At 38.9% G+C, this 22,792-nt stretch overlaps 3 protein-coding genes across 4 annotated transcripts; 1 reads left to right on the top strand and 2 right to left on the bottom strand.

Annotated features, from left to right (window-relative positions):
• Window positions 1–143: 143 nt before the first annotated feature.
• LOC140774638 (transcription factor TB1-like) lies at window positions 144–1,409 on the bottom strand. Its single transcript, XM_073117713.1, has one exon. It carries the CDS (start codon window positions 1,277–1,279, stop codon window positions 443–445), a length of 837 nt encoding a protein of 278 aa, XP_072973814.1. The 5' UTR covers window positions 1,280–1,409; the 3' UTR covers window positions 144–442.
• A 6,587-nt stretch (window positions 1,410–7,996) lies between these two features.
• Window positions 7,997–13,368, top strand: LOC140774836 (J domain-containing protein spf31). 2 transcript variants are annotated; one of them, XM_073117981.1, is made up of 10 exons: window positions 7,997–8,161; window positions 9,173–9,263; window positions 9,355–9,415; window positions 10,320–10,397; window positions 10,889–10,962; window positions 11,703–11,816; window positions 11,913–12,020; window positions 12,545–12,583; window positions 12,681–12,802; window positions 13,164–13,368. In XM_073117981.1, exons 1-9 carry the CDS (start codon window positions 8,076–8,078, stop codon window positions 12,765–12,767), a joined length of 738 nt encoding a protein of 245 aa, XP_072974082.1. In that variant the 5' UTR covers window positions 7,997–8,075; the 3' UTR covers window positions 12,768–12,802; window positions 13,164–13,368. The 2 variants fall into 2 exon arrangements, with proteins under 2 accessions (XP_072974082.1, XP_072974081.1); XM_073117980.1 differs by lacking the exon at window positions 13,164–13,368 and having other exon boundaries at window positions 12,681–13,128.
• A 2,466-nt stretch (window positions 13,369–15,834) lies between these two features.
• Window positions 15,835–17,883, bottom strand: LOC140775196 (uncharacterized). The gene is made up of 2 exons (XM_073118474.1): window positions 17,621–17,883; window positions 15,835–17,461 (listed from the first exon to the last, which is right to left on the bottom strand). The coding sequence occupies exon 2, from the start codon at window positions 17,381–17,383 to the stop codon at window positions 16,061–16,063; it is 1,323 nt and encodes a 440-aa protein (XP_072974575.1). The 5' UTR covers window positions 17,384–17,461; window positions 17,621–17,883; the 3' UTR covers window positions 15,835–16,060.
• Between the last annotated feature and the right edge of the window lie 4,909 nt (window positions 17,884–22,792).

The following is a 22,792-nucleotide window of genomic DNA, read 5'->3' as shown; positions in this document are numbered from 1 at the left end:
ATTACGGATTTTAGGAAGTAGTTGTATATATACATACACATACACTGAGCATGCCAAGATAGTAAACTGTGCGCATTTAGGAAGTAATTATGACTAAGAAAAGTGGCGTTACTGAACCCTTAAATATTGTGATGTCACAGATACATACCTTCTTATTCGTTACATTAATTTCTTGTCCTTCTCATCTCATCTCCTCTCCTCATCCGAACGAATCATCTCCATTGGCACTTGCCAAACAGTTACATTAAACCGAAAATAAACTAACAGCACCAACTAATTATCTTGATCAGAATAATAGTAATGTCATCGCATCCAGAGATCGTCAAGAAAGCCAGATAGCGAACAAATAGTTCGAGATATATTCCTGGAGGAAGAGAAGTAGAGAGAGAGAGAGAGAGGGAGAGAGAGAGAGAGAGGTCAAGATAATTATGTGAAAGAGCTGCTACATGACCATGGCTTTGAGTGGATCGAACTGTGCATCGTGGAAGAGGATTTCTTCCATCTCGCACTGCTCTATGCTTGTAGAGGCCTGGCAGTAGTCGAAGAATGGAATCGCGCGCGGCTCAATTGGCACCGGCAATTGTTCGGCGTACATCTTCCTCTTCCCTTGCGTCCTCTCCCTTGCCCTCGCCCTCGCTTGCGCCCTCGACTCTTTCACTAGCACGGGATCCAATGGAGCTCTCCTTGAACAGCTCTTGGCCCTTTTCGCCTTCGTCTTCTTTGCTTGATCACTTGTCGTCGTCGTCTTGCCCTTGTAATCTGAAACAGTTGAAATGTTCTCACAATCTGAAGTAGGTGACTCAGCCTTGAGGCTCTTGTTAGATCCACCTCTGGCGATAGAGGCGATGTCCTTGATGGCGGCTTTAGACTTGGTCAGGAGCCATTGCACTGTCTTGCTAGCCTTGTCGAAGCCAAGCATGTCTTGGAGATGGAAGAACTTGCGGGCCACCTCTACGGACAGCCTCATCCGTCGGTCTCGCGGCCCCGCCGCCGTCTGTATCTTACTGTGACGGTCCTTCCGCCCCACTCTCCTCCCGCCGACGACACCTGGTGCTGTTTTTGTCGAAGGTGGTGCGGCAGACGCTGCTGCGTCTAGCGGAGGCGGCTGCGGCACGTCGGCCGTGGCATTTGGGGGGAGGTTGTGGTGGAAGTCGAAGAACGGGGGAGAGTAAGGGAGGAAGTAGGGAGGATGGTCTGGTTCTGGGGAAGGAGGGTTCAGCTCAATCTGTGAATAGAAAGATCTCTCCAAAACGTTTTGGGGTTCAGAGAATGGTAACATCTTCTAGAAATGTGGGTGGGTTCAAGGTAGGAGATCGAATCGATCGATATCAAACCAAAATGCGCGCACCTTGAGTTAAGGAGTTACATGATCACTAGGATAGATTCTCTTGTGCAGGCCTGGAGCCCTAGGTAGCTTCTTCTGATCAACCAAATAATATTGCAATATTATAATAGATAAAAAGAAAAGAAAAGGGGGGGGCGGGGGGGGGGGGGAGTAGAAAAGGATTGAGAGAGAGAGAGAGAGAGAGAGAGAGAGAGAGAGAGAGAGAGAGAGAGAGGAAAGACACAATGGATGCCTGTCTGAGTGTAAGAAAGAACAAAACCGTGATATTTATGAAGATACGGAGCTCTCCATCACATACTTACTTTCTGGAGAACAGTGAACATGTTCTAGTGCATTGCAAGTGTGGATAAGTGGATTAATCATGATCCTCTCCAGCCGTAATGACGTGATCACTCTGCAGTATATTCTTTTAGGAAATTGGGTGAGTATTTAAGGTATCAGAGCTGATCTTATATACTGATTTCAAATATCGAACCAAAATGTACGTGATTAAACTCATTAATTCTTGAGCAATTGAATGTTGACAGAGAATAAGGAAAAAAGGTAAGAAATCTATCTCCTTAATTAATGGTTCAATGAGTCATAATTGGAAATAAGAAAAGATACAAGTATATATATAGATATAGGCCTTTTTATTAAAAAAATTTGCTTTTCCAAGATTTAATGTATGTAAGTCCATGAAAATCTGAATGCTTCCTAAAAGCAAGACATGAATGTCTTCTTTCCCTTCCCATATTGCATCCTTTCTTTTGATATCTGTATAGTACCAAGGCATGTTTCTAGTCATTGCTCTTTATTATGATCTAGCGAATGATAGGCTGAGGCCTTCAAATCGCTTTAAAGTATAGTCATCACGTTGCTATCAAATCTGAACAGTTCATAATAGTCATAGTTGTTGTTGTTGTTTACTCGTATCTTTGTATATATAAGAAGGAAGAGCCAGCCCTTCATCGTTTCCTCAAAAGAGGCAATTAAATGTCAATTTTTTTGTACAATCTTTCTCTGATGCAGGGAACCGTGTAGAAGAAAACCTCAGTTTTTACATCCTCTAATTCACTGGGGATGGAAAGAAAAGGGTACTCAGCTTATGTTTTGATCCTAATGAGAGGAAATAAGAACTTTCCAGGAAAAGGAACTAATTCTTAGACTAGACTAACCAAACTCTGACATAGCAAACGTCTATCTCAATGGAATGGAATCAAATTCCAGATTCTCTATAGATAAGTATGAACAAACTAATACTTTATCTAAGGGGAACAATCTCTAATTTAATGGTCTAAATATCAAATTCAGCAACAACAAAAATGTACTGCCTTGTGACTATTAATCCATGCTCGTGCGGTTATCTTCGCTTTTTCTAAGTTTAATGCAATCCAGAATGTTGTTCAACAGTTTGAGATGAATCCCAGTATGAGGATTACCTTGTTATCTTGAATGGAGTCACACACACATACGTCATATGAAAACCTTATGTACAATGAAATAAGCTCAATGCAACAATACGAGAATGTTTGTCATATATTCTCTAAGTCTAAAATTAGAAGTCCATGGATAGATGGTAGAGAGATATATGAACCGAGAAATTGAATTCCCTACAGTTTTAGAAGTGTGAGAGAAGAGGAAACTCACAAATAGAATGGATATGACAAGGTACTCACTAGACTGGAGTGGTCAATCTCATGAGCATCAATCTATGATCATGAGCAATATTAATACTATGTCGAATAGATTCTCTTCAATCTCATCACGCAATGCATAGCCATCACTTTAACCTCTTCGTTCGGCAAACCATTTGGCGAATAGCTTTCCCCAATCCAGACCCGACAACTAAGCTACAGAAGAAATTTGCTCGGATTGCATTCTCACCAATTCCGTTGATTGATCTATATTTGAAGAAACTGCGATTTTGATTCGACCAAATTAAATTGTGGTCGAGAAAAACCGAGAATTTAGTTTTCATGGAGTTCAAAGTAGTCCACTCGTTGATGCAATGTTCCAACAAGATCGAAGGGAAAAGATTCCCTCAGAATTTATTATATATTTCCGTATGGCATTCATGCACATTTTTAAACTTGATTGATCTCTACGTACGTACCCGATGGCAGTTAACACTGTGCCCTTACTTTTAATAAAAAAGAAGAGAAAAGAATAGGAAAGATGCCTCTCATTAGGATTCGTGACACCCCTCTCTCTCTCAATATATATATATATACACACTGTATATAAAGAGAAACAATACACGTTTCAGTTTATGTACGGTTTCTCATACTGTTTTGTGCTACCCCTATCCCCCTTTCCTGCAACCCTCAACCTGCAGTCATTAACTTTGACCATCATCATCTACATCTCTCTCTCTCTCTCTCTCTCTAATTCTAAAGATATTAATAAATATATATATAGATATATTTATATATTAACTCACGAACGCAGAATGGTCTCATTTGGCGCCCACACATGCATGCACTGTTACTCTTTTCTCTCTCCTACTGGTCAAGTTTCTGGCAAGTGGTACCAACTAAAGCATGCAGGCCTCTGCAACCTTACAGAAACCCTAGAGCTATCATGCACACCTTGTCTCTCTCCTCCCTCTTCCGTCTCTACATCTGGGATTGGGGGCTGAACTTTGGGAATCCAATCAACTTTTGGCACAAAAAAGTCTCCTTCTCTTCGCATATACGAATTACAAGAAGGTTTCTCTCATCACTTAAAGGCCTCTCTCCCTCTACACGCACTTCTTTCTATATATACGCATCTCTCTCTCTCTTAACTCCAAACTCTAACTCCAACTCTCTCTCTCTCTCTCTCTCTCTCTCTCTCTCTCTGACTCTAAATTAACCCTTTTCATGGCTAGCTTCTGCACTCTCTTCTATGGGCGAGCCCATCGACATGTGCTCCTGCAAGGATTGGACAAGAAAATTAATGGACGGCTGGGGTTACTTTTCGCCACGTTTCACGCAATGCTACCTAGCTGCATATAATTGCACTCAAGAAGATATCAAAGAGAAGAGAATGGTGGGGGCTTCGTACGTAGTATTGCTGTCATATTCCTCCTTTAAGCTATTTATTTAGTTAATAAGTGATACCAAAAAAAAATAAAAAAGTTGAAGCTAGCCGTGGGCCAAGTGGGTTGATGACGTACTTAACGAAAACAAAAACACACTACCACCTTCGTTAATTATATGTAATACGAAGCCTTTGAGGGCTTGAATAGGAGTTTTAAAGTGCTTTCATTTCATAGGTCGCAGATGGATTGGGTTCCACTTGGAAAGAGGGAAATAATGGAGCCACGATCCACTAGAATGCCAAGAGCTAGCTATGTACATGCATATACCAACAAATATATTGGATGCATGCCATCACTATAGAAGGGGTGGATGATTGCATGTCCTTTCCCACTTCCACCTTGTCTTCTAGTCCACTTACTTTTCTCGATTTATGCTATGCCTCAATACAACTGAATCTCCTACTCCAAGAAAACATCCAAAAAAAATGCTTATTGCTGCACACACACACACACACACACACACAAACACAATACATACCCTCTAAATTTTGCATTTGTTTACATACTTTTAAATAACTACTAATTTAATTTGCATTGATACTCTACTAGATACTATTTGATAACTATATGTTAAACTTGAATCGTTTGAATAGATGAAAGGACAAAGATGCAGTCGTTTTTTAGAGTAAGGTATGCACAGAAAAAAAAAAAAAAAAGAGAGAGAATAGGGATAGTTTTCTTTTTTCATCTTTTTACCATTAAATAGATTAAAATTTATTTATTGGTTAATTTTTATGGGCATTTATGTAAAAGCAAAGTTAATGTTTCGTTCGGACATAAGAAATACTTATTCATTAATAATATATTTTATAAATAAATACTTATTTATGTAAATTTTGGTCAAACATTATATAAGGTAAGTGATAAATTATGCAACAAACTTTACCATATGTGGAGTGTTCTAGAGTTATACATGTTTTCTAAACAAAATTTTATTAGAAACCTTCACTTTCTCTTTCTTCCATCGACATGTAAAAACCCTACCTAACTTGTTTTCTCCATCTGGATGCTCCCATCTCCTCTGAAAGGTCCCATTTTGTGATCACAACACTAGTTTCGGTAGGACACTTCTGATCTATTAAAAGTAACTAGCAAAATAATCCTCTTTGAATAGCAAGTTATTTTACTTCTATCATTCAACTACACACTGGGCGCAGCACAGCAGTGTTAGAAGAGGCTTGGGTGTCGTTAGTTCCGCTTGGCCGATAGCCTTGTCTAGTGAACGTGAACAGTTTCTCGAGTTGATCCCGTGTAGCTATACTAATGATAAATGGAATATGGGATATGGTGAAATTGCATGCAACATTCAGCCGAGATATTTTCTTCGACATGGCCACGTTGGATGTAAGGGGTACACAAATGGAAGACTTATAGGTGTGGGCACCAGCGACCAACGAGGAGGCAACAACTAAGTCCATCTATAAGTATTTGCGGAGGAATGAGGGCCAGCAGTGGGAGGGGTGGACCAAGCTTTGGAAGTTAGCCATGGCACCTCGCATCCGGGCCTTTGTCTAGAAGCTTTGTTGGAACCGGGTCCCAACGAAAGCCTATCTCCATGGGCTAAATTGTGGGCCTAGTGACTCCTGTACCATGTGTGGGCTATTGCCAGAAGTGGCTACACACCTCTTCTATACTTGCAGGTTCGCCAAGGAAGTTTAGGCATGTTGTGCTGAATTGGTTAAGTCGAGTAGAGGTCCAAGCTTCTTGGTTGGTCTAGACTGGTTAGAGCAAAAGCGGGAGTCAGATCAGAAGTCAGATATTAGAGTTAAGTTAATTATGGCGGCTATGATTTAGGGGATTTGGAAAGAACGCAATCAAAGAATTTTTCATGGAAAGAGTACAACGGCAAGGGTGGTGGCTAATAAGATAGTCATTGCTAGCTCAGGACTATTTCAAGGATAGGGAAGTTTTGGCGAGATTAAAGAATGACACTATTAAAGTTCGATAGGAACGTCCTCCGGAGGGATGGATTAAAATTAATGTTGATGGCTCTTGGAAGGCAAGAGATTATCAGAGAGGGACCGACTTTATAATTAGGGATAAGAATGGTACCCTTATGCGGGTAGCAGCGGAGCCAACTATTGCAGACTCTGCCAGCTATAGTGAAGTATGGGCGTTGCAAGCAGGGTTAAGAGAAGCCTATGGGAGATGGGAGTAGGTAACTGTTAAAACTGATGCTCTGTCAGACATTAGGATATTCAGAGACGAGAACAGTTGTTCGTGGTGCCTTAGAGGTGCTTTACAAAACTGCTGCAATATATTGATGTCTTTCAAGAGGATCAGATTCTTACACACGTACAGGATAGAACAGAGCGGCTGATTGGTTAGCCAAACTAAGGAGACAGTCGGCTTTGGGGAGAGCTTGGAATAGTTTAGATTTGATTCCACTAGAACTAAAAACTATTTTGTATAATGATAGATCGGGCAATGAAATGGCCCGGGATGTAAACCTTAGCTGATTTCTCAGCTCTGATTAATCAAAAAAGAGAAAAAAAAAAGGAACTACACACTATCTTTATTAGGTAGTTTAGTATTTTTCATCTTAAATTTACCTCGTTAACTAGACTTATTTACGGTGAGAGTTTTAAGAAGTGTATTCTAAGGAGGCATACATATAAATATCAATTTTAGAAGGGTATATAAATTAAAAAAAATTTAATGGAATATATGCAGAAAAATATTATATATATGGGTGGCAAAAGTAGAAGCGACACATTAATTTGACTTTGAAGAGTGTTTGGAGTTTAGTTTAATTAGATTTGAATCGTAAATGAGTCAACTTGCCTAAATCAATTATTAAATGATCGCATTCGTATTTATTATCTTAACTCGATTAAAATATTTATGATTGCACCCGCCAACTCATTTATGAAAAACTAATTTGTTTATGACCCAATTAATTCATCTTATAACACTAAAAAAACTCATTTATAATTTAAATAAATCTATTTATAACCCAAATAATTTATAAAATTTTGAATATTTGTGTCATTCGATAACTCTTCTATGACCCATATAATTTGTTTAATAAACGGATTGTATTAATGTTTAGAATTTGTGATCCATCTAATAAATGAGTCATATTCGTGTATGTATTATCACATTCCAACCCGACTTGATTGCCACCCATAATTTATAAGGTTAAATATATTTTACTATTTTATACTTATGCCAAAAATCATTCTACTCCTGGTGTTTCAAAAAGTATCAAATAAGTCTACGTACTTATAATAAAAATAGTCTATTAATCTTTCAATTAAATTTAACTCAACGACACAGAGATGACCAAAATATCATATTATGTTTACACAAGACATATAGGTTTTTAGAATAATACCGCTAAATGATCAAAATAGCCATGAGGCTCCGTTAAATTTAACTGATTTGAAAGTTTTTGAAATAAAAATAATTTTAGACATGGTAAAAAAAAAAAAAAAAAAATATATATATATATATATATATATATATATATATACGACTTAATGGGCTTTGAGCCGGGTCCAACTGGCTCGAACAGTACGATCGACCCGGCCCATCTCTTCCGCTTTGGGAATCCGTTTATTTGTTCTTCCAGAAACCAAGAAACTCTCCCTTTCCGCAAGCTCTAGGCCTCTTTCAGAGAGAGAGAGAGACAGAGAGAGGACGGGGGCAGAGCGAAGCGATTCCATGGCGGTGGAGACAGAGGATGACATGCTTCTCAAGAGCTTTCTTGCCGAGGTTAGCGAAGTGGAGAGGGACAACGAAGTCCGGAGGTCAAGAAACCCTTCCCCCTCGTCTCTTCTCTAACATTTTATTACGTATCTGTGTCTTGATAAATGTCGAGGTCTTTCTGTACTTGGAATCTTCGAATTTATGCATCCGTGTGGGAAATCTTTGATCGGGTATGGATGGGATTACGATTGAGATTTGCGGTGGAGATATAATGTGAATTTTTATTTGACTGTATCTAGGGTTTTGTTTTGTGATCCCTTTTCTTTTCTTTGTTTCTTTCATCTTTTTTCTTTCTTCCGTTAATCTTGCTAAATCTTGCGCTCTATTATTGGAATTTTGGGACTTTGTGCATCTCAGTGAGAAAAATTAGACCGGATATGGATGGAATTATGAGCCGTAAAGTTCGAATGGATACAATGCGAATTTCCCTTGCGTTATTTTATTTTCTCAACGTTGGTTGCTCTCTGTCCTTGTTGTTGCATATTTTTCTTTGATAGCAGGATGTTGGACGTGAAATGCCCTGCAGGATTCCATTAAGGGACTTTTACTTTTGAACTGCCGTGAGGGAATAGGTAGTTGGTCTTAGATAGTATAGTCCCAAACTCCCAGTATCTGGCAGAAGGTGCTTCAGGATTTGTCAAATTCCTATAAAAAGCCTATTTACAGTACTTCTCTATAATTGGATGACCTCTTTCTGCCATAATAGTTTTGCTTCCTGTGGTAGGGCCTCAGATAAATCATCAGTAGGACCAAAATGTTACCTGTCATGGTGATCTATGGAATTGTAGTCTTTTTAGGAAGCTTGTCCTGCTCTGCAAAGAAGCTTAGAGGGCTATTCAGCACTGGATTAGGATGATTTGCCACCAAGTCTAATCTAGAGCTGCTTTATCAATAGTCATGGTTCTAAATTTGTTTGATTGAAAAGATCAAAACATTTATTGTGATACACTTTCCTGAAGCTTTGAGGGCTATTCATGATTGGCATGAGATCTTTTCATATACTTCTATTGATTGCTACATCCTCCCTGGCTAATAAGTTTTACACTTGCCAGGATACTTTCTTGCTTCAAGTTGAATCCTTTTGAGCATCTTAACATGCCTTTCGATTCATCAGCTGACGATGTGAAGAAGCAATATCGAAAGGTTTGAGAGGACATTTGAATCCTTGTTTATCGCCATCTTATACTGTAAAAGTTAGTACCTGACTGTATCTGAAAATGCTGACAAATTGCAGCTGTCATTGCTGGTTCACCCTGACAAATGCAAGCATCCACAAGCAAAGGAAGCTTTTGGAGGTATTTTCGAAACAAAAATGAATTTGCAACTATCAACAGCAATTGGACATGTGAAGAAGCATATCATCCTCTTGCATTTGCATTTGGTCATCAAATTTTATTTTTCATAATCAATATACCCATGTGGCTGAAATTGAGCATATGGAATCCCAATGAAATATTTGTCATAATGGTTTTAGTTGTTTTGTGGTACTTAGACTGAGGCTGTCAACGTCTTAGCCTCTCTAGCCTATGCATTTGCACAACTCTCAAGCATCATTAATGACATAATTAGATATTATATAATTGTGAGCTGAAAGAGTTTGAGAGTAGAAATGAACATACTTACTTTTAGTATTTGTAATAGAGTATCTTGCTTGGTCTAGTTTTTGCAATGTCCTGACTCCTGAGTGTCACTTATGGTACATAGAAAACATCATTCATTCTCATTCAATATTAAATGATTACAACGTGCTATAACTTCTTCCATGCCTGTGCATGTCGGTCTTTTAGTGCAAGAATTAGCTACATCTATTCTATACTAGGACCTACGTGCTATCTGTCAGTCTATTAGTAGAAGCCCTTTAAGTCACAAGTCCATTCTACATATTTGCAGTTTTCTGCTGATAAAGGAAACTACTGTGCCATGGACTTCAGTGGTGACCTTTAGAATAGTATAGAAATTGTTTCTGGTGATAGCTCATTTATTAGTTTTCCTGCCTCTAAATTCTCTTATCATTTGCAACTAGAAAATTTACATATTCTCTCTAATTTTCGCTGTTCCATTAGACCAGTCACCTCAGTTATCAGTTTTTAAGAGCAGAGAACATTTCGTTGGATCTTTGCTGATATATACACATCTTTTGTTTTCTTCCCATTTTTCTTATTTAATTAGTCTAATTAGTAACTTTCTGCTTTTGCGCAGCGCTGGCTAAAGCTCAACAGTTACTGCTTGACCCACAGGAAAGGGAATATCTTCTTAATCAAATTAATGCTGCAAAAGGTGTAAATTACTCCATCATTCCTCACCTCTTTTGCCATTTCATTGTGGTTGCAATTAGGAATTCTGAGACAACTTTCTAACAATTTTTGTCTAATGCTTCCGTATCAATCTAGAAAAAAGGATTTTTGGTTGCCAGCATTCTACTTTACTTTTATGATTTTTTAAATATCCAACTTTGATTTGTGGTATGATTTGTAGTGATAAATGCAATATTTTGATATAGAACATAAAGACAAACTCTGCACCAATTTCCTATACTTGTTAGGTCGTTTACGCCTTTGTGAATTGGTTGTATATTCTATTTACTTTTCTCAGTTCTTGTAGTTCGGTCAAGTAATGTTATATGCAATTTAAAGCTAATTTGCATGATATTCATGGAGCATTTTATTCCCCAAAATTATTCTTTAAGGTTAATCAATTAATTCTTCTTTCTTTATTATTTTGTTTTACTCAATATACTGTAATGATTGGTGTTTTTTGTTGAACTGTAGAAGAGCTTAGGGCAAAGAGGAAGAAAGAGTTGAAGAAAGACAATGCTTCTAAAATAAAAGCACAAGTAGATGAGGTAACTGAGGTTTTCTGTAAGTTACAATTCATGCCTTTAAGTTTTGCTAATAGATATGAATTTTGGGGTGAAAATGTCTGCTTCTTTTACATATGTATTGAATAAGAGCCCTTAGACTCTTAGAGCGGCTTATTGCATTGAAAAGAAAATACTTCTTTGTTTCTCATGATCGTGTATTTCTTTTTTTAATATTTTTGTTTCAAATGCTTCAATATGAGGTTCATTTGTAGATCATAGGAATTTCTCTGATAATTTGCATTCTCCTCTCTTTTGTCTTCATGTTCAACTGTTCAAGGATAATATACATTTAGCCCTTCTTTAGTAGTCAAAAGCATGGGCTGTGCTCTGCCAGTCAAAGCCCCCGGCATTGGCACTTGTGACTGGCAGTCAGAACCTGCCGTTGCCTCCCTGGGACAATTTGGTTGGGAGATGTCAGCACTCAGCACTGTTGTTGCCTCACATGGGGTGATTTGACAAGTGGATTGTCCAAGACAGATGGGATCCGGTCACTTAGGTGACAATTTGCTCCAAGGGCATAATCCTCAGAGAGACAATCCTGGTGTGCATTGCCCCATGCGGTGGTGGGAATGGTGTTGTGCCACATGCATGGCTATTCATGCTGTCAATATTTTGAACAAGATATTCTTGTCTTCTAGCTGAATTTTAGAAAGGTTGAGCATTGTAGATGATGTTAAGAACTTAGTTATCTCACTAAGAATTTTTTTGACTACTATGACCAGGGAAAATACGAACAGCAATATGAGAGATCAGAAGAATTTCAACAGCAGTTAAAGACTAAAGTGCGTGAAATTTTAACTGATCAAGAATGGCGTAGGAGGAAAATGCAAATGAGGGTCTGCAAACTGCAAATAGTGTTTTTACTAATTCTTTTCTACTTTTGGTTACTAAAACACTTAACTTATGCTGTGTGTACATATACTGTTGATTAGATATCTGAAGAGGAAGGAAGACTGAAGAAGGATGAAGAAGAAACGAAGGAGATGTGGAAAAGGAAACGTGAGCATGAGGAAAAGTGGGAAGAAACAAGAGATCAACGAGTATGTTCATGATTTCTGTTTCCCTTCACTCTTTATTTTCTTTGCGATGATTTTTTTGTTCTTTTTTGCTAATCCAAATTTATTAAGTTGAGTAACAATATTAGTCAGGTTCATAACATGTGTTGCTCAAATGGTAAATCTAAAGGATAGGACTTGTGGGTCAAGCAATTTACAAAAGCTTGTTACAAACTGTAGCCTTGAAGCCAGTTCCTAATAGATGGAAAACTTGCCCATCTGGTACTATTTAAAATGGTTTTTGAACCTAAATTCATGAACCACTAATTTAAGATTCAATTTTCTGACCAACCTCATGGTTAATGTTTTCTTAGCTTGTGGTTGTGATCAGCTGATCGCTGTGTATCCTCCTATATATACTACTGTTTGACTTATCAATCTTGATGAAATTTGGTTCTTGAGAAAGTAAACATAGCCAATCCTGAGATGAGGGCTCCCTTCTAGACACTTTTAGATGCACTTGGTTCTAAAACCTTTCGTATTCTGATCTCAAGTTATTGTATCCACAGGTTTCTAGCTGGAGAGATTTCATGAAGACTGGGAAGAAGGTGAGAGAAGATAAACCTTGCTATAATCTACATATTTGCTCAACCAGTATAGGTTTTGTCTTAAAAGCTTGACTTGATTTCTGCATCTTATTTCTAGGGAAAGAAAGGTGAAATTAAACCCCCAAAGCTCAAGACGGAAGATCCAAACAGATCTTATGTGCAGAGGCCTGTAAAGCGAGGATGAAGCACTTAACAATTATATCTGAGAGGAGCAACCAGGTACCCTGTTTTATTGGTGGAAGCTATCCCTCAGCTAGAGACAAGAAAATGTTGCAGTTTGAATGAATGCTTGGGTTACAGATTACACTCTTTGTATTTTTAGTTTATAACAAACTAAGTCGTGTTACCATATTGTTATTGATCTTTAGGGAGATCTGTTGTTGTTAAGCTGTACGTGTTTTGAGTAGATGAAATGCCTCAATCAAAAAGAGTCCACTTGTTATGTGATGAAACGCATAATAGTGACCAACTATTCAATACGTTATATAGTTGATCTTAATAGTGTAAGTGGTTATATTAGATGGGAGCAAGACTTGGACATTTTATCTTCTGAGTCTTTGGTTTTGATTTCCTATTGCAGAACTAGCAAGTGAAATTCTTCATACAAATGTGCCAACTTTGTTGATACGCGGGGTGTATGTGAATAGAGATATCATCAATGAAATATTCAATTTGAGGCCTCTGGCATATTTGTAAACTGACTATTTAGCTTAAATAATGATATTCTTTTTTCGTGTATTGCATTTTTGTCCTAATTATATTCTTTGGGTACTTAGTTTTATGTGTCCCAGATGTAGCATTTTGTAATGTTGAATGAGAAATCAATATAACTAATTTTTTTTAATATCTTTTCTCTTTCCTTCTTATTAAATTATGCATTTAATTTAAGTAAATGCTAAAACACTACATGTTGAGTCTTGGAAAGTATATTTCACGAGTTCTATAAAACTTACAATTACTTTTTATATTATATTTTGTGTAATGCAATTTTTTTCTCTCTATCTTTTAAGTGTAAAAATTTCGTATAACTAAATATAATTGTTTTTTGAAATAGTAATTTTATTCAATAAGAATTGCTGAACATTTTTTCATACTCTTAAACAAATTGGAGAGTAGTAGAATATAAATTGTTGAACCAATTTTTCTACATGTGTATCTCTTAACCAATTAAAACTTACCTATTATAAATAAATTTAAAACTTACTTAGCTAGACATATTATTTGATGTGCCAAATTACATAAATAAAAGAATCCTACGCAGCTTCCTCAGTATCCGCAAGAGAGGGTTAAAAAAAAATTACCCACCGAATGCAGATAAAGAACATGGTAAAGGTGGGACAAGGAGGAGTTTTACCCATGAATTTTGAGTTAGATGACCTAATGATTACCCAATAATATCATAAGATATGACTAAAAAGATGCTTAATGAATTATGGCATGAATATGTACATGCTGGCATGATATGAACACATCGAACTCATACATAAAGTCATGTATTCCGGTGAACTATCAATTCAATCACAGGAATAGTTTATTTATTTTTCAAGTCATCGATTAAGTTGCATGTATCAGGGTATTGAGTGGGTATATATATATATATATATATATATATATATATGGTTGTGGTTGTGGTTGATGATGTTGTCATGGGTCCTCAAAAGGATAGTCTCATCATTCAAAAGCTACACCAATAAAATATATGCAATCATTAATGTTGGTGACGAAAACAAACAGAAGGTGTCCCCTAATGCCAACTTATGTCACAAGTCTCACCAGTTAATAACTTTTTTTTTAAAAAGAAGAAGAAAAGAGTAAAAGCACATCAAGCCATTCAATCTTACATACATCCATCCATCCACATAGCTAGTGAATATGATGATGGTGGCCATAACTTTAGACATCCTTTGACTTGATGCAAACAAAGCACAGCTAAGTTTCCATGACCTTGTTGGCCCCCTTTTAGCACAACTCTGAAGCTTTAGCTAATAAGATACGAGACCTAATGACATAGATTAGATTCCCCTAACTCCATTTAGTGTTCCTATACCTTTCCCCGTCTTTCTGAAACTTTTCAACTTTCTAATAGCATTTAAGATGGAGCCTGGGCCGTGATAATTGTATATTAGTAACAGTAAAGTGGCTTCTTTTGTCCTTCCATGAGATGATTAGTAGCTTGAGTAGGGAGGAGAAGAGGGACAAAAAGAAGCATTAGGTTCCCTTTTCCCCTCTCCAAACCTCCTTGGTGCATCCTTTTGGCATTGTCTTTAATTAGCTTTACCTGCTCTCCGTTGCCTTTTCCTTTGCCTTTGCCATGTCTCAACCTTACTGTTATGCAATTCCAATGGGGGTTGCACTAATGACATGCTCATCTTGTGAGATTCCCCACTTCCTAATTCATGCTCTGGCTTCTAGTAACATCCATTAAATTGATACTATTCTCTATACGTATGCTATGCCAAACAAAACAATCCCTTGCTCGTTACGCAATCTTTCCCATTTGCCATGCCATCTCTTTCATCCCCTCTTATATATTCTCTTGACCAGGAGCTGTCCATGGCAAAGCTATAGTTTTCTTTTTTAATTTTTACCCCCATCTTTGAACCTTTTGTTAGCGTAGTAAGTGGTCCATATATGTTTACTATTGCATTGACAACCGTTGATATATATAAAAGAACACCCCACCTAAATGGCTACCGGGCTACGGAGAAGAAGAAGAAGAAGAAGAAGAAGAAGAAGAAGAAGAAGAAGAAGAAGAAGAAGAAGAAGAACCTTTGACTTTAGAAAACAAAATAAAATTTAAAAAGAGAGAGAAAAAAAGAAAAAGGAAAGTCTTTTAAGGCATCAAAAAGCAAGCACTAAGAAAGAAGAAGAAGAAGAAGAAGAAAGAAGAAGCATCAAAATCGTCTCTAAATCCATAGATATATTTGATCAAGATTTGGGCTCAGATCCTTTTTACAACCAGACACACACATTGTGCTCAGGAACCTGATCTCAGTGGTCCCCGCATCAGACGACAAGGATTCCATTTCAAATTGGTTTAAAATTTTGTCCTCGGAATCTCCCGCATAGAATCTTATCAATATTATAATATATATATATATAGTATATATTGCGGACTTTTGTTATCCTCGCCGGCTCCCACTTGAATTAATAGAAGCCGTAGTGGGAATTGAGCGCGGGACATTCGGATTCCACGTTAAACTAATTAAAGAGCGTGGGTTTAATTCCGAGGATTAGGAGAAAAGATTCACCCCAGAGATCTCCAAGACCACAAAAATATTCTGTTAAGGTAAAAGAAGAACCAAACACTCTAATTAAATGACTCATAGAAAACCCGGCAAAGACTACCACCAGGCTTTTGCGATACACGACAACGATAATAATAATAATAATAATAATAATAATAATAATAAGACTAGTAATAGTCATCATAATAATGTAGCAATCGAGCTAATCAGATGATGTCAATGTTCCTAGCTAAGAAGACGTGGTTATGTAACAAGGCTCCCAGATGAAGAGGGGGCGGCGCAACTGGCTGCACCGCCGCATGTGGTGGAGCAAATCCTCCTTATTCCTTCTCTTCGACGTGAACAGCATCTTGTTGTCCGTCGTCCCCAATAAGTCGCCTTTGTTGTTGTTGTTGTTGTTGTCGCAGCTGTCGGTGAGAAGCGTGGATGCGGCGACGACAGCGGCGGTCGCTGAGGTGGTGGTGGTGATCGATGCGGTGCGTCGTAACGTTGGCAATTCTTGGTGACATTGGATGGAAATCTCCGGCCATCTTGTTTGGTTGCTCATCTGTGGGGTGCCTCCGACGAACTTGTTGATCACCAGCGACGAGCGGTGGACCTTCATTGCGCCGCTGAGCTGCTGCGGCTGCGTGCTTACCTTCACTTCCACCACCGCCCCCCGATCGACCACCTCCACTTCCTCTTCTTCCTCCATTTCTTCTTCTTCTTCTTCTTCTTCTTCTTCTTCTTCTTCTTCTTCTTCTTCTTCTTCTTCCAACTCTTCTTCTTCTTCTTCTTCCTCCTCCTCCTCTTCTTCTTCGGGTTCTTCTTGCTGCTTGGTTTCTTCCACGACGACGTCGTCTTGCATGGGAGCAGCGTCGATGAAGGAGAGGAGGAGGCGGCCGCCCTGGCGCTGGGCGTGGAGGTAGTTATGAGAAGGGACGTGGACGGCTTCGACTACGAGGCGGCCATCGCGGCGGTGGGGCCTCATTTGCAAGCACGGCCCGTCGCGTCGCGAGATGGAGGGCAGCGGCGGGGGGAACGATCGCGGCGGGGAGCGCCTGCTGACCGAGCAATGGTAGTTCACCGACACCAATTCGTTGTAACTACTCCTCGACGCGAGCTTGGATACGACCTGTACTTCTGTAATCGCCGCTCTCTCATGGTAGTAGTTCCCACCGAACTCCTCTGATCCGGAGTCCAACGAATCGCAGTCGATTTCCATGTCGGAGAGGGAGGAGGAGAAGCCGTCGGAGCCGGTCTCGGATCCGAGGCTCTCCGTGCAGATCTCGAGGCTCTTCTCGCTCAGGAGGCTCGGAGATCTCCGCATGAGCGGGTGGACGTAAGGCGGGAGAAGGAGATCCTCCTTATCCGTCGCCCCCGGCGCGGCGGCCGGCGGAGGTTTCTGCGATTGGATCGAGCTCCATATGTCGAATTGCCCTTGGCAAGCAATATTCTCATCATCCTCTTCGACGGCGGCCGCAGCCTTGGTCTGCTCTGGCCAAGCCGGCGCAAGGAGGGCATCCAACCGGAACGGCGTCGTTGTTGAGCTTCTACACACAGCCACCGCCATCTTCTTAATTAATAAATTAATTACTTAATCGCAAGTAGAGTTGGAGATTTATGGATCGCAGGATGTTTATGTCTTTCCCTGCAGGAGAAAAGAGAAGGAAGGTTCATATTAACGCACATGCAGAAGACCAAGTGACGCCTTTCAAATGAAAAGTTCTCTTCACTTGAAATTTTAGTCAAACAGTAATAGTAATAATAGTAGTAGTAGTAGTAGTAATAGCAGTGGTAAGACTTTTACCTCGGAGGAGGACAGCATGCAACTTAGTCCTTTGGCGTCCACGCAAATGAGATGAGAAGAATGAATGAGAGTTAGAGAGTTAGAGAGAGAGAGAGAGAGATATAAGGCAATAGTACAACAACAACGACAACGACAACGATAACAACACACTTGTTAGTTTCTCTCTTCCTTCTCTCACTCTCCTCCTTATAGAAAAGCTTTGGTGGCTATGGTTTCGTTTCGTTTCGTTTCGTTTGGCTTGGTTTCCACTAGATGGAAGTCACTCGATAAGAAATGAAGTGGAGAGTGTGGTGCTATTTGTAGGACAGGAAAAGCTTCTTCAAGCTTAAAGCTTGCCCTCTTACTCACTAATTGGCCCCCACTCCACCACCGCTCTCTCTTTTATTTCTCTTACTTATATCACTATTTTAATTACTAACTCAACTTTATATTCTCCGTTTTATTATTCTCTATCTCTGCTAGTTTTCCATTTTCTATTTGGTTGTTGTCTAAGCCTGACGACATCCACACAAATATGAAATATCCTGATCCTATGCTGTGTGCTCACTCTCTTCTCTCTCTCTCGACTCACACTTTCCTTTATTCTATTTTTACCTCTCTTTATTTTATTGTAAGCAACGTAGGTGTTATTTTAATACTAAAACTTGGGTCGCTTTTATTAGCTGTTTCCATTTGCTAAAAGCGAGGAGAAGAAAGGGAGTCCTCCGGATTCCACTCTAGACTTTTATTTCTCTTTCTCCTCTCTCTTTTTCTTTTTTCCTTTTTTTTTTTTTAAAAAAAAACTAGTATTCGTTTGTCTATGGATAAATAAATACCTCCTGTAAGGGAAAAAATATATGAATAAAAAAACCTTTATTATTATTATTATTATTATTATTATTTTTTGATATCCAATTGCGTCTTTATACGTCACTGGAATGGCCGTATATATCTTTGGGTACAGTTTGATAGATTCCATGGGGAAGAATTCCTGATTGGTTGGCACCAACATATGAGCGAGCCAAATGGAGCCACGTGGCAAGGCGGGAGACGAGCACCGCATGGTCTAGTCTTTAGTGACGACGCTTTAGAATCTTGGCCTCCGTGGATGGATCGCGACCGTCGGATTGTCTCTCTGTCATGGCGTGGGAAGGAAGCGGATCGGATAACGTCGTAATTACAAAGTGAGGCTCAAATTTTCTTCTACGTATATAGATATATATATATATATATATATCGTATGTATAAAGAAATCTTTCTCATTTAGACCTCAGAGATACTACCAAAAAAGATAATTAGAAAATAAAATAATTGGGCCGTAGATATCATCACTATGCCTATGCAAGTTGGGGGTTATGATCAAGGATAATAGTACAAAATAAATTCAATAAAATAGTATTTAATTATAAGGATAAAAAGAAAAAATTGAAAATAAAGAAAAAGAACAATTTATGAATACATATAGAGAGTTATATACGTATAGTTGATGAAGCGACATCATTGTCGTCGTCCAAATAAATTCCACCATATTTCTCTCCACGTCACCCAAAACCAAAACCGGGATTGGCGAGATGCGGGGGGGACCCCACGGTCCGTTATTTGCTCCTTTTAGCCAAATATGTGGTGGCTCTTCATAATCGCAGTGGGGTTCTGTAAAAAGAAAATGTACCTCTCTCTCTCTCTCTCTCTCTATATATATATATATATATATTTAATTTTATGGATGGTGTGGGTGTATATTAAAATAAATGTTAATTATATTAATTTTATTTTTAGAGTGGGACCCAGGATGACAGCATATAAAGTTTGGGCGTTGATGAGGGTGGCTTTACTAAAAAGAGGTGGCTAATTAAATACTATAAATAGGTTATAGTGGCGGTTACGATAAAGTCAAGGCATGGAAAAAGGAAGTAGTAAAAGGTTAAAGAAAAAAAAACCAAGTAGTCAAAAAGGATCCCAAAATCCAAAGAAATGGTAAATAATATAAAATATATATTATGTGGGCACTTCGGTTTGGATTGTGGGATGGACAAGTGGTGGTCCTTGGGGCTGCCCTAGGAGTGGGCTCTGCGTGCTCCCCCCCTCTCCCCGATGGACACGTGTCGACAGCAGATTAAGATTAGTTTGGGACAAACGATCATACGGATCGATACGGGTGTATGAGAGGGGCGTGATTTTGTCCCCAATTTTGCTTTCCCCCCCACCCTTCTCTCTCCTCTACTCTCTCTCTCCTGAGAAGTGAGAAGTGAGGAGTGAGGAGTGAGGAGTGAGAAGTGAGAAGTGAGAAGAGAGAAGTGAGAAAGGAAGGAACGTGCTAAAAGGTGGGGGATCAAAAGCTTTCCAGGACACAAAATTTGATGGATGATTTGATTGTAAGGGGGCTGGGCTGTTGTCCCCCTCCCGCCCAGGCGAAGCTATCTCCTTCAGATTTCCCACGTCACATCTAATCTAATCACATCTAATTTATACACCATTTATTTTTAGTAGAGTAGTAGTAGACAGATAAATGAAATTCATATGAGAAAGAAGGGGAAAAAAAAAAAAAAAACTAACTTAGGGGCAAGGGGGGCACGTACTAAACGTGGTGATATGGTCTATAGAATTTGTCATTTTTTGATAATCCTTTTTTTTATTATTATTATTAAAAAAAAAAAAGGTGGAGTAGTAGTAAGTATTGTGGAGGTGAGTGGGGCCCCATCGCCCGATCGGATCTGCGGTAATCTTAAAGACTCGTGGTCGGTGGTGGGTGGGTAGGGCCCGCTGGGCCCACGACGGTTTTTTTCCTCCGTACTTGGGTTGATAAAAGGACCTCCGAGTGGGCCGGGATTGGGCCCCCATTGGTAAAGCTGGCCGATAAGAGCTCGACACTGCATCGGCCGTGCAGGCTTTGGTATCAACTCAGACTCAGAGCGATCGCCTTTACAAATCACTGCTATAAAGTTTTTTCTTTTTTATTCTTTATTTTATACCCTCCTGGAGACGAAATAGGGATGACAAAAGAGAGGAGGAGTTAGAGTTAGGAGGAGGTGGTGGTGGTGGTGGTGGTGGTGGTAGGGAGGGGTAAAGACGTAATTACACGATGTAAAAAAAAAAAAAAAAAAAAAAAAATCTAACCACCTCCACTGAAACCAAATCTATCTCTGTTTCTCTTTTCCAAGTCCTGGCTATAATTGAGTCGTAGAAAAAATTTCCAGTCCAACGGGTTGATAAGTCGCCACATAATTCTGTCCGTAGAAATGCTTGTCAAACATAACATCGGCATCGTGTTGTGCATTGTGTGTAATCGGTTTAAATCGTGGATATAATTGAACCATCACTTACTACTGGTATTATTACTTTCAACGGAACTAAAAGAAAACAAAAGAAGTCAATTCTTCATTTCCACCCATCTCTTTCCCTCAAAAGGGAAGAAAACCACAGCACAATCTGCTCCATTTTCCAAAGAGACCAGCTTTAATAAATGAGTTTAATGCTGCTCTCAACTCCTAAGTGCAACAACACACCAACCAACAAATGATGTCGCATTGTCTAAGGGATGAACACTATGGATTTTATTGAGGAGGAGTAGATCCGGGTGGGTCCAGGCAAGATCCAGATCCGATTGGACAGCTCGTTAGGCCACTATTCCCCTTATCTACATTGGGATGGACTCGGACTCAAGAAATTGGATCTTAGTTATTATTATTATTATTACTACTACTACTATAACAATTGCCATCGAGACCCATCACTGCATACACTTTGACATCTTTTATCGATATTAAAGCTAGCTGCTTTACGTGTGTATCTTTCAAATGGTAGAGCCTCATCCAATATATATAATCAAAGAAGTAATAGTTGCAAATTAGGCTTTGAAGAGGAAGAGGTAGTCATCAGCATTATTATTACCGTCACAATCACAATCACCATCACCGTCACTAACACTACCAACCAACCCAACTTCCCCATCCAGTGCAAACAGATGCATCTTACAACTTAAATTGAAATGACTAGTACATCAACAAGCACTACTATATCTAATAAACCTTCACAACTAAGTCTCTCTCTCTCTCTCTCTCTCTCTCTCTCTCTCTCTCTCTCTTATATATATATATATATATATATGTATATATGACCTTCAGTCGTACCAGCAAACTCCGGCATAAATCATGCAATCCAACAGCAAATCCACCTTCATCACGAGACGAAAGACTTTGAGGCGAGGATCCAACAAGAGATACTGGTGTTATGTGTTAGAGTTGCCTTTCCTTTTTCTTTTCTTTTTTTCGCTTTTTCTTGGCACCAATTCAAGTGTATAACAAGTGTGAGGTGAGGGAAAAAAGACATTTGGGGGTGGGATAATAATAGGGTTTTGGTGGCCCCTAAGTTGCACTATTTTCTTTTTACTTGTTATTTCATGTATATATGGGGGGATCAAGTTGCCTGGTGTTGTCGGGCACTCGGTTCCGGTTGACGTTATGGTACGAGACAGAGTATCTTTGGAGCACTTTATCCGCTGACGTTTTAGAAGTTATAATGCTTTAGTGGCGGGAGGAGCAACGAAAACTTAGTTTCAGTGAGAGATTCAAAGGTTTTTTTTTTTTATTTTTTATTTAAAGAAAATCTTTTTAGTTAAAGAGAAAGAGGAAACGTATCTTTCTGATGGTGTATTATTAACAGGTCATGAAACGAGGATAATTGAGTTGCAAACAGGTCCACTTGAGATGGTTTCCATTATGCAAGTTGTGATGCACCGAGACCAAGTCCCTTAAGAATACGAGGCACTGAAAAAAGTCCTTTATAATTAATGGGTATCTTTACTGACAATCCTAATCATCAACAATAGAGATAGAAAATTAGGCTTCACTTAAACCTCGTGGCTACCATACTCCCAACTAAAACTCCTTCCTTAATCAAGCGGCATCCTTAGGAATGGGCCACCTAAAGGAACTCAATTTGTTAAAGAGCATTTCTACTTTTTTTATTTCATGAGAATGCGTGTGACAGCAGTCATATCTGCAGCTGAGATGCAACTCACAAGTAAAACACACGAAATGGGCAGAGGCATGCATGCAGCGCGAGATTTTACACTAACACCAGAAAGATTGCGCTTATTCACCTCATGAATGAAAGCCTTTGGTTGGAATTCATTTATTGGATGCAATAACCCAAGCGCAAGAGAAACATAATTAGGAAACAAGTACACAAGGTACA

Source organism: Typha angustifolia, chromosome 13 (assembly GCF_048772165.1).
Source record: "Typha angustifolia cultivar Huaian chromosome 13, ASM4877216v1, whole genome shotgun sequence".
In the NCBI taxonomy this organism is placed as follows: domain Eukaryota; kingdom Viridiplantae; phylum Streptophyta; class Magnoliopsida; order Poales; family Typhaceae; genus Typha; species Typha angustifolia.
Note: the sequence above shows the minus strand (reverse complement) of the source record. Positions and strands in the feature narration are given on the sequence as shown.

Excerpts from the sequence above, each read along its gene's own strand:
- LOC140774638 (XM_073117713.1), bottom strand. The coding sequence starts at position 1,279 with ATGTTACCATTCTCTGAACCCCAAAACGTTTTGGAGAGATCTTTCTAT.
- LOC140774836 (XM_073117981.1), top strand. The coding sequence starts at position 8,076 with ATGGCGGTGGAGACAGAGGATGACATGCTTCTCAAGAGCTTTCTTGCC. Across the intron at positions 10,398-10,888 it reads TCAAATTAATGCTGCAAAAG|AAGAGCTTAGGGCAAAGAGG; the intron begins GTGTAAATTACT and ends GTTGAACTGTAG. Across the intron at positions 11,817-11,912 it reads GGAGGAAAATGCAAATGAGG|ATATCTGAAGAGGAAGGAAG; the intron begins GTCTGCAAACTG and ends ACTGTTGATTAG.
- LOC140775196 (XM_073118474.1), bottom strand. The coding sequence starts at position 17,383 with ATGGCGGTGGCTGTGTGTAGAAGCTCAACAACGACGCCGTTCCGGTTG.